Source organism: Mycetomoellerius zeteki, unplaced genomic scaffold (assembly GCF_001594055.1).
Source record: "Mycetomoellerius zeteki isolate Tzet28-1 unplaced genomic scaffold, Tzet1.0 scaffold61, whole genome shotgun sequence".
NCBI lineage: Eukaryota > Metazoa > Arthropoda > Insecta > Hymenoptera > Formicidae > Mycetomoellerius > Mycetomoellerius zeteki.
Window position 1 is genome coordinate 932,892 of NW_017257621.1, and position 12,367 is coordinate 945,258.

General features: G+C 35.4%; 1 protein-coding gene across 1 annotated transcript in view; it reads right to left on the reverse strand.

The window, feature by feature from the left end:
• Positions 1–11,090, reverse strand: part of LOC108728341 (uncharacterized) — a 119,501-nt gene extending 108,411 nt beyond the window's left edge. The window contains exons 1-5 of the mRNA XM_018456843.1: positions 10,919–11,090; positions 10,575–10,645; positions 9,688–10,070; positions 9,475–9,600; positions 9,190–9,305 (exon numbers count right to left, since the gene is read on the reverse strand). Of these exons, the coding sequence (XP_018312345.1) occupies positions 9,190–9,305; positions 9,475–9,600; positions 9,688–10,070; positions 10,575–10,590 (641 nt within the window). The 5' untranslated portion in view covers positions 10,591–10,645; positions 10,919–11,090. The remainder of the gene's footprint in view (positions 1–9,189; positions 9,306–9,474; positions 9,601–9,687; positions 10,071–10,574; positions 10,646–10,918) is intronic.
• Positions 11,091–12,367: the final 1,277 nt, after the last annotated feature.

The following is a 12,367-nucleotide window of genomic DNA, read 5'->3' on the forward strand; positions in this document are numbered from 1 at the left end:
TAGACGGAAGATAAAATCACAAATAGAAATCTATCTCGAGTTCTGACATAAATTACAGATCATCCCTAAAGTAGACTTAACAACAGAATTACATTTAGAAGTACAATAATATACATATAAAAAGTTTACTACGCCAGCAACGCGAAATAAATTTTGAGATTGGTTTCAAGACGTAATTATGCACCAAGATTAAATTAAGATTATTGAGATAACACTAGTAGCCATAATTGGTACACATAAAATTTCTACTGTTTGAAATCAATACTGATGATTATTAAATTGTACAGGATTTAACACAATCTCATGTCTTTATTTAATGAATTCTATAATTATATATGCAATCCAGTCATGTGTTCGCTAATTGAACAAAGTAGACAATTAAAATATCATTCTATATGATACTGATAAAAAGCTCGTAGAGAAATAATTATTGCATTGAAAAAAAATTCGTTGAATTATAATCTGAAATACGTATATAATAACTAGACTCTTTGTATAAACGATTTATAATTTTAGTTAAAATAACCAGACAAATTAGGTTGCATATATCCGATTATGATAACCAGACACATGATTGCATGAGTTCCGGCGAAAATAGTTTTTGATCGAAATACTAAATTATTTAACTATGATAACCTCATTATTTTTTTCTATGAAAAATTCTTTTTAATTCTATCAATATTCCCTTAACCATACGTTACATTAGTCCAATCTCTTGATCTTTTCTCTTGTAATCATATTAACCAGGCATTAAATATTATTACAGCTACACTAATCAAACTTTAGCTATCCTACGTAAATGTTTTGATTGTGTATATAATAACCAGAAATCCTATTTATTTTCACAAAACTTTGCTTGACCAAACATATTTTGTTAATTCAATCATAATTGTTTCTTCCATGTGGAAATTTTTGAAAACTCTTAAAAATCTAACTCGGATATTTTTTCAATTAAGAGATTTTAAATAAAAAATAACTTTCGCTATTCTGTTCCATCTATAATAAACGCGTATACGAATCCTATTTTTAATCTTCTCATTATTCCTAAATTAGGTTGTACTTTACTATTATGTATCCTCAAATGTTTATTGCAATGATATTCACGTGATGAAAACCTGTATGTGTGAGAGTATATCATGTGTAATTCTTTATATAAGTCCCGCAGTATAAAATCCGCAGTATATTCAGCTTGAATCCGTGGATTTACTAATTATAAGCTCAAAATGACTGGATCAGTTACCTAACGCGATTTAGAGCTAATAAACAGAAGCGCAGCTTGAAATTTTGCCGGTGTAATTATTAAACGATTGTTTGTGACGATAACATAGCTCGTTTCGCGCAACACAATGCCTGTAATCGCCAGATCATTACAGTGCTGTGGTGCAGAGGCAGCGGGTTAATCAATTTCTTGCCATGGTGTTGACCGCGTTGGAAGAAGCGTGTTAACCATCGTTATTGTATGATCCTACCGCGCATCCCGGGCACGATTGGATAGACTTTCGGTTAACGTACAAAAATAGAATATAACTAAACTGGAGCGAGAATAGAATGAGGTTGACACTTTACGAGACGTTTCGCGGCATCCGCGATAAAACCATCGTCACTCGCGTTACATATACCGTAACGTTATTGATCTTTGTTTACGGTAAAAGAGTGACATCGCGAAGAGTTTTTAAAAAAAAGCATCGTTATTCACTTAAACGCGCGAAACAACATCAGTCTTCCTACTTTAAGATTAGCTGGTAAAAGTAGATCCAAATTTTACCGGAAGAAGAAAATAAATGGAAACGCGAAAGCTTTTGTTTGAAAAAAGCCGTTGCTTTATTGGGTGCTATAATTGATACATCCTCCGATACGACGAAAACAAGTATTCCAAAATTTGCGTTTATATCTTCCATAAACTACTTTAAATTTTGTTGAACTTAACTGAATTAAATATCAGCAAGTCTTCAAAAATTCAGGTTGCGAAAAGCTTTTAATTTTTAATTACTCATCGTTAACTATTAACTGCACTAATATTTTGTTACAGTAAAACTTGAACCAGATTTTTTTTAACAATCTATCTATATTAAAACAAAGTTGAATGACTAATATAATATCTAATAAATGAATAAACAAGCTTCCTTAAATAACTAATATAATATTTAAAGAATCAAAATAAATGTTATAACTTCATTATAATTAATATCGAAAATGTTCAGCATCATTTTTCAGAATTTCCGACGTTAACCAAGTCCTGCTTTAATTATCGTAATGAATATTGCCATTTGCTTTAATGAAGATCAACGTGCCAGAAATCGCCAGCCATAATTAGAATTTAGCACGAACACGTGCGGCTTGAATACTCCCAACGAAGATATTAAACAATTACGATTTTTTAATGGTAGTAAAAAAAGTCGAGTACAACAAGTGTGCGACATTAAGTGCAGCTTTTAAATTGCTTCGCTTTTGACGAGAGTCGCATTACCGCTATACCGCCCGCAAGTAATACGTTATAATGGTTAAAAATACGCGGCGAAAGGGTTAATCAGCAATTTATTTTCTCGCAAAGTTACGCTTTCAAATCAGCTTAGGTACTTGAGTTTGTCTGAAACTCTTTAACAGCGGCTATTACTGGTCCGCTTAAAAATGCAAACCTCATCAAATTCCTTACGAGCTCAAAACTCTGTTCTCATTTCTCGATAAAAAACGTAAATTAAGAACTCTCCGTTATATCGTTTCGTAAAGACATCGGAGGTACCATCATCGTGCTGCGAAAATAATTTTCAATCGTTTACGTCAAAATTCGCTGTATTGTAAATGTTTTATATTATCTGAAAAGCAATCAGAATGCAGTGTAGTTTTGTTCGTGTATGAACATTGTTTGATTCGGTGATGAAATTTGTCTCGCCTTTATCGAACGAACAAAGCACAAAACGTGACAGCGGCTGCGGCACCCGGGTCGACTCGAAGTGTAAACTATCGGGGATACTGATCTCTATTGTTACTATATAACGCACGATACCTGGTTAACGATATTGACCCTCTTATGAAACATTTGTTTTAGAACGCAACGATCATGCCGCAATATAGTAATTTTGATTCAACTAATGATCTAATCGTGCTTGACAGCACCGTACATTCTAGAAATTCTAGATAATTTTACGCGAACAGTAAGAGTACGGAAAAATGTACGAAAACATGAAAGCTCTGAAAATCCGGCTTGAAACAATTCCCGTTTCGTCTTTTGAGATGCAAATGGAAGTCAGATTTGAAAGCGAGAAGTCTCCTCAAAAGCATCAATTACTCGTGATTTAATTCCGAACATGACGACTTTTTAACGCATTTCTCTCTGAATTTTCGATCAGTAGTTCTACGCGTAACTATATTTCTTTTATGAAAATGATGAAAAAGAAAAGAGTGCCGATATAAAAACCACTTACTGGAAAGTGAATTACAAAGAGGGGTCTTTGCCCGTTCAATAGACCCCTTGGTGTGTTTTTTCTCCGGGAAAACAATACTGTACCAATTTTTGTGAACTACCAATAATCCTACCAATAATCCAATATATACTGTTTAACAGACGTTGAGATATAAATATTAACAGTGAAATTTTCAAACTTTCGTACTCAACAAAATTCTTCATATAAATTTTTATATAAGGATGCATGCATATCGTATTGTAGATAAAGAGAAATTTTTTAAAAGATAAAATTACATATCACACATCTCCATAAGAAAAAAACGACGCAAGTTGAAATTTTTCGAATTTCTTATTATGTACTCTAAATACATCAATCGTTAATTAGAAAAAATGAATACAAGTTGTATTCAAATAGTAAATAGAAAAGAACTAAAAAACGAGAAAAATGTCAAATTAAAATAGTTAATTTTTAGGAATTTAAAAAATAACACCATAACAAAATTCATATCTGCATTACTTGAAACTCGGAGCAAGTAATTTGTAGTTAGCTCTAGCTAATTTTAATAGCCGTAAATAATGTTAAAATACGCGATTTTCTTTCCTCCCTGCTAAATAATTTAATATTTTTGACATTACACTTTTTTCTTACAGGGGTGCGATATATAAAAATAAATATTACGATAAAATAATAATCTCTCTATCAAATAAAGTTCGTTTTACAGACAAGTTCGACATAAACGCGCGTTTTAATATCGCCGCTTTCACAAAGTTTCGGTGAGTATACTTGAAATATTTATACATTGTTACTAAAAAAAAAGGCGAACGCAGTATAACTGGCTAATAATTCACTTTGGACTTTCTCTCGCGCGCGATAAATTCGTTAACGTACACAATGCGATGCGTCGCAACGTATTAACTACACCAAGCTTTTTTGAAAGCTATACGTATAATGCTGCACATTTCGTTGGATGTGCATCGACAGTGCAACTAACGAGCTTCAGATTTTTACATTGACCGCACAAAAATTTAAGAGATAAATTTTACTCGCGCGTCTCCATATCTTAAAAAAGAAAACGTGAAAATATTTCAAACAAACATGCATCGCCGTGTGCAAATCAAATGAACATTTATGACAATGTGTCATAAATTATGCGGTCGATCATTGTAAGTTCGTTATTACAAGAGATAAAACTTGATGAAGAAGATAGTATCTAAAACGCCTGATTAAAATATTAATTTATTCGCAAAATTTAATTACTGATATTCCTTCACTGTTTATGGAAGCCTGCGATATTTCCATTATCGATTCAACAATTTGTGATTCTTTTTTCATGATATGTATGAAAAAAAAACTTCAAAGTATAGGCGAGTGTGCAAAATTTCTTTGATGTTATTTATCAGCCTTGGAACTTTGATATCGTCTTAGTTGGTAATTAGGATGTTTTTTAATATTATTACCTAATTTTTTTCCCACATTATTTAGCGCAATGTCAAAATTGATATGACGCTTGCTTTATATAGGCCAACCATCAATTCGACAACTTATTTACACTTTATGTATATACTTCATATCCTCACAATCACTTCTTTGTATTCATTATATAGTATAAAAAATGTATAATAGACAAGTGAATGATTTACAATCGAGAGAACGCATAAAATCATTACTGAAATAAAAACAATTACTAAAATAAAAACAATTGTTGAAAAAATTGTTAAAAAAATTCACTGGAAAAGTAAAGTGAGAGCAGAAATAGCAGCAATCCATATACATGAAGAATATAGATCACGCGAAATTCTAGAATATTAATAAAAACAATAGTAAAATAAAAATAGTAATACACAAAAGATAAATATAGAAATAGACAAAAATACAGAATCTTTAACAGGATGTTAATAAAAACAGTAGTAAAATAAATATCGTAATACACAGAAAGAACGGTTTTGCTGAAGTATCTAAAATTTTAGCTAAACACAGATTTGAAAATAATTTTATAAGACCATCAAAATAATTATGTAGGAATCAACAATGCTGCAAAAAAATTTAACATTCCAGCAGTTTGAGCATTCTACATAATTACTTTGATCCAACAAATTATTTTCAGATCTGTATATAGCTAAACTTTCAAATACTTCAACAAAATCGATCTTTCCATACAGGAAAATCATTTTTTCTTTTTGTGTAGAAATAGCATAAAGAGTAGTGTAGTTGCCATTGTTTTAAAGTTATCATTAGTATATTTATAGAATTTGAGTGAGATTAAGGAATATGAAAGCTACAAGGCTGCCACTTTACTGCCACCGTCACTTCTCATTATCTATGCATACGCGGGAGTGATATCACTGGACAGATTAATATATGAACAGCGTGATTCCATCACGTGTACCCGATGGTGTTGATGGCGATAAATTCAGCGTGCCGACAAATTTTCGATCGGAGGGGACCAGTATCTCATCCCTGAACCGGAGAAAAGTCACCCTGTTTAATTTCACGCGTCGACGTTGACGCGCGGCGACACGTAGCGTGGATCCGCGCACCACCGGCTATGAATCCCAGGGCATGAATAATACGCGCATCGCGGGCTAGAATAATTTTACGTTGAATTCAAATCCGGGATCGATGAGGCCTACTCCCGCCGACGATCTAACCCAGTTTCGCCTACGAGGCGTGTACGGGCCACGAGCGCTGCCACGTCTCTCGCTCTACGGAGTAAAGCCGCGGCGAGTCGATAAAAACGCAATTTTGCGCTGTTCGTTAGCGTGCTACCCCTAGCTCGCGAACAGAGCGCAACGGTGACGTGGAGAAGTCTGAACGAATTGTACAAAGTCCACGTAAACACCCGTTCATTCGCGATTCGAAGGTGAGCGAGCCAATTCCTCCGATTGACCGCGACATTTATCGTGACTTCCTTCATTTGCGGTCATCGAGTAATATTACATAACTGCAGTGCACTACATGTATTTCCTGACGTGACTTATTAATGTACATTTCGTCATCACAGATATACATTTATAGAATGATTTTGCATAAATATCTAAAAATTTAATTAGATACCAATCTTGTTAGGTACAGATTTAGTTAGACACTGAAAATGATTTTGTTGTGACGTCAAAATAATTATATAGGACGCTCAAGCTGATTGCTAAAATGTCAAAACTTTGTACAGTATTGCTCATCATATTTGAGATTCCTTCTTATAATAATTTTGATGATTCAACAAAATTATTTCCATATCTGTAGTTACAAAGAATGGTTTTGCTGAAATATCTAAATTTAGCGGGATTCAAATTTGAAAATAATTTTATTATGCCATCAAATTAATTATGCAGAACGCTCAAATTAGCTGCTAAAATTTCGAAACTTTCTGCAGCGCTGCTTATCATTCTTAAGATTCTTATGTAATTATTTTGATAATCTAATAAAATTATTTTCAGATGTCTCTATACGGAAAGAACGGTTATGCTGAAGTATCTAAATTTAGCTGCATACAAATCTGAAAATAATTTCGATCATCAAAATAATACGTAGGACACTCAAACTAGTTACTCAAATGTTAAATCTTTTTGCACTCTTGCTCATTATATTTGAGATTTCTATGTGATCATTTTGAGCGTCCTACGTATTATTTTGATGATCGAAATTATTTTCAGATTTGTATGCAGTTGTATGTTGATGGTGCAACAAACTTATTTCTAGATCTGTATCTAACGGAAAGAACGGTTTTAAAATATCTAAAAATTTAGATACAAATTTGAAAATAATTTTTTCAGACCATCTCTCAAAATAATTATACAGAATGCTCAAATGAGTCGCTAAAATGTCAAAACTTTTTGTAGCCTTGCTCATCATATTTGAGATTTCTTCGTAATTATTTTGATGATTCAACAACACTATTTTCAGATCTATATCTAAATAAAATTTTAGCAAAATGTTTCTTTCCGTGTAACGTATCTTGCGTCTGCTTTTGCCGAATAATTCGCGTATGTTCTCCGCATCAAGTTTACGCATTGTCGTGGGAGGAAAAACGGAAACCGAGAGTGCCCCGCGAGTAAACGTAAATGATACCGGTGAGCCGATACGACGCGTACCGTGAAGCTTCTCACAGAAGACGGGCGCGCACCACGTGAGTTATCACAGAATGATGTAGGCTTTGTTCCATTGTTCACTCACCTCTTCGTGCGTAACAACCCCCGCACGAAGTCGCCTCTTTATGAGGGCGCGCGGCGCGCGAGAGCCGCGCGGTTGATTAACGAGCGCATCGCGTGAAAGTGCGGCGCGCCGCGTCGAACGCGGCGAAGGTTCGCATGTCACCTCAGAAGAAACGTGATTCCGACACGCGTACTCTTCTCTCCCTCCCTCTTTTCTTCAGAAAACCTCCCGCGAACGCAGATTAATCGAAGGGGGTAGCAATCAGCAGTTCGACGGACGGAGAAGACGGCGAAGCTTCCGAACGACAGCGAACGCGCTGCTCCAGGTGCATCGGCGCGGCGCGGAAACGCACGCGGGAAACGCACTGCGAAAATCGCGAGAAACTCGCAGGAATGGAAAAACTAGGAGATGCACCCTTGCGTGCGGCAACACCACACTCGGCGCTTAACTAGGGTGGGCGGGCGAGCGGATACGCGTGATTACGCGCGTGGGTGCGTGCAAGGTGCGTGTCCGCCGCGTGATAAGAGCGCGTAGGTGATCCGCCCCGCGACCTTCGGTCGACGAAGGTTCGTCGAAGACTGGTCGGTCGCAGGGTGGGAGGGCTCTTTTTCAAAGGCAGCGTTTTCTCGACGACGACGGCGGCGGCGTCGACGGTGGTGGCGGCGAAGCTTCCGGATGGAGGGTAACGGGCATGCGTGTGACGAATGGCACGATCGGCACCGCACGACCGTGCACAAGGGTGTGCCGAGGAGAAACGCGTGATCCGGAAATGATAACCTGCGATCGCTCGTTTGCTTTGAACGCGTTGTGCGCGACGACTCGCGTGTTTCCCTCACCCTCGAGTATGCGGTTTACGACGGCGATGTAGATTAGTCTGCCTGTGGAGCTTTGATTCTCCCTCTGCTCTCTCCTCCACTCTCTCATTTTCTCTCCCCAGGAGCAATCAAGGAATCGCGTTTCGCTCTCGCCGAGTTAAAAGGGGATCGTGTTTCTCCGTTGGGTTCATGCATTAACAGCGAATTTCCGTCGAGATTTGCAAACTTGATAATGGCACGTTATAACGACAAAAAGGAATTGATACGACGGACCTGACTTTTTGCTGAAATAAAGCTCGAACGAACGTAGAGATCCTCTTAAGGGTATAGCATAATAATTCATGAAAATATTCTTGACTTAAAAAAAAAGAATAGATTTCCCGAGCTTTAGTTCTACTCAGAAATGTCGATTCAACCGCACTGCGGTAAAGCGAAGTTATTGGATCACCTGATATCGCGCCCACTCACGGATCATCCCTATTTTCCACTTCAAGCCCGTTATCGCGGCAATCACAATCTTTTTACTGACGACTATCAAATGCTTTTTGACATTTGGTGAGACTTACTATCTGATTGCCTTGCTAAAAACATATATGTACTCAACTTAAATCCCTAACGCCAATAAAGCGAAAATGTTTATCAAACTACCAATCGTCGAGTCTTTTGATAAAAAAGGAACATATAGCTGCTATTATATATCAAAATAGCGATATTTATTATATAAAAATTTTATATATAATACATTAAAATTTGCAGGCCCATCTATTTTGAAAGCATGCAGCAAAAACGTTGAGAAAAATAAAAAGACTAGTTCGACTTACCATCCCGCGATGCCGTTTGGTTGTATCTCTTGTAAGAATATGCCAACCTCATTCTTATCCTTGCTCCGAAGTCCGACTACGCTGAATCCCAAACTAGTTCCTTCCGGTTTATATAACTAAAAAGACATAGAATCATCTTCATTAGCGAGATATTTAAAACATGATTTTATTATGATTTTCTTCTATACTCTTTACTTAAGTAAATGAGCATGATAGATACTTTAATGGTATACAGAGTCTCGTAAAAATGGTCTATAAAAAAGTTTTGTCATATGAAAAATTTACCTGCACTGTAAATATTTGTCGTCCTTTCGCCGCAGCTTCGATGACTTTTTTAAATTCCTTTGCATAAGTAGGTGTAGTTATAGGCGGCATTCCCATAACTTCCGAAACAAGACTGGGACTAGTAACCTGTAACAAAGTAACGACAAGTCCTGTAATAGATGCATAAAAATATATGGTTGATCCTTATAAAATACAACGATGATACGATAATACCTGTGCGCTCGTGTCCTCGCTGCTACTGTGCAGTAACGGAGCGACAGGAACTCTCTGATCTTCCAGCTCGCTGCTGTCTTGATACAAATCTTGATACATGTTCGGTCCAAGAGGTTGCACCGGTGTAGTCGGAACGGAAAGCTCCAGTTGTCCGCTGATGTTAATGTCAAAGTCGCCGGGCAAGATAGATGGATGATGCGTCAATTGTGTATTTAGTTCAATCAAAGAGTCTTGAATCGTGACTATGCTACGAAATACTGGATCCTCTAACAACGAAATTAATGACTTCAAATCCTGCGATGTGTGCATCTGCAGTTTAGGATCGTCGCAATCCTCCACCCGTTCCTGCACGTGCTCCAGCAGGTGGAGCGCTGTAGATATATCTGTGACAAATGACAAGACATTAACTTAGAAGTAATAGATCAACAGAACGGCGCAAGTTATATTTATTAAAATTTTCTATACATATAAAATGGGATAATATTGATCTAGTTGAGACTTAATACTTTCTAAATTCTTTGAAGTGGAATCTCACTCTAAAGAATAAAAATTGAGCCAGTCTTAAAAGAATAATTAAATTTTTAATTTTTAAGAATAAGACTTCACTCTTTAGAGTGAAATTTATTCTAAAAGTTTTAGAGAGTAACTTAGTAATTTTGATAGAAATTTGAAAAAATGTTTAACCCATGCATGTCTAAAATTAAGACATAAGACTTTTTAAAATATCTTTAAGGCCTGTCTTATGTCTTGATTTTGACATGCATGCTGTCTGGGCATTACCAAAATTTGAACCAAAAAATTACCTTGATTTTGAATCAAAATTACCCCCATTTTACAATATATAAGATAATTAAAATAAAATTACAAATAATTATACTGATATTTACCTGCACTGAGCGGCATGGTAGCTTCCTTTGCTCTTTAATTAGTATCTTATACAAGTTCTTCGCGTACCCAACTGAAACATGAAAAAGATGATATTCCGTGGATGTATAAAAATATTGAAATTCATTGCGAGTTAAACGCGTCGCACAAACGTCGTATTCTCTTAACCTCAAAATACAGTACGACACTCCGGACGTTTGCGAATCGAGAATAATACGTTCCTCGAGAAGTACCTCGATAAAGGATTAATTATCATTAAGCGTAACATCGCCGTAATCACATCGCGAATCAATATGCGGCGGCGGAACGGAGCCGCGCGATCGCCCTCAGGAATTCCAGTATTCACCTCGGTTGATGGGTCGCGCGAGAGGAGAGAACGCGCGTTTTTTTCCACGAATGCGATCCTTACAGTCTCACGCGATAACGGAGCGATCGCATTACAGTCCACGAGCGACGGCCGATTGCATCCTGGCGTCAGCTGACTTCACCAAACTATATATCGCGTTATCGAGCTCCTGCCTCACGTATCACACGCAAAGAGAGTTCGGAGCGGGCACGCATTCCGCGCACTCGGCGATCACGTGACCCGGCGCCATTTTCAAACGCTCAAACGCGAGCTCGATTCCAGTAATATTAGTTTCAAACGTAAATTCTTGTATTCATAGTCGATTCTTATATTTCAAGATTGTCTTAAATAATGTTTTAAGACAATATGGCTCTATTAGCTTAAGACATTTTAAAGTGACTGTACTTAGGTCAATCTTAAATAATAAAAACCAACAATGAATAAACCACAGAGCTCATTTTAGATGATTTATAATTCATATTAGATTTTAGAATAAATTGTTATTATTAATTATTATTATTTCAGAGGCAGAATAACATTAATTTTGAAAGTATCATCGTTTCTTATTCACTAAAAGAAGAAAGTGAATAAACTACTGTAAAAATAAAGGAATTGATTTTAAAAAAACTAAATATTTCTCAGTATAATGATATAATTATTAAAAAATCAAAAAATTTCGAAATCCAATCTTTTATAAAAGAAATAATAATCTAAAAAGTAAAAGCAGCCAATAAAGACTGTTCGGTACTTCTAGTGTTAAAAGACAACTTAGAGTGATGTTATTTTCGTCTATTAAGAGTAAGTATTTAAACGTCACTTTATCATCATTTTGTTCCTATCAAGCAAAACAAAAAAATCATGACATCAAAATAGATCCAAAATAATTATTAGAAATCACTTTTCGATGAGTCAAATTCATTTTAATGTTATTTTGATATTATCGTGTGACCTATAGTTCCATTTTGATATTTGGAATTATCAGTAATATTAATAATAATTATTATTGGGATTGTGAGGATTAATAATAATAATTATTATTATTGTTGTTATTCATTGTTATTGAATGTAATTAAACCAGGAAATAGAACATACACTTTTAAATGCTTTTGTACTTTTGACGTATATAATATGTTTTCATGTATTTTTTACAGTGCATATTATCTTCGAGTGTTTCTCGTATTACACGATGTGTTATAAATAAAATTAAAGTTAAAGTTATAAATAAAATTCTATCTCAAATTCTAAGACAGAATGAAGTCAAAAGTAGACCTTCAGAATATCTTTAAATTCTGCATTTGCATTTGTTGTTTATATCTATAAATGCAAATTAAGTGAAAAACATGCATGCGACTGTTGTGACAATCAATGTTAGCCAAAATTGTTTTACTGTTTATTTAATTAATTTATATGACACGCTTTACGGTTGTATACTCTGACATTACAAATATA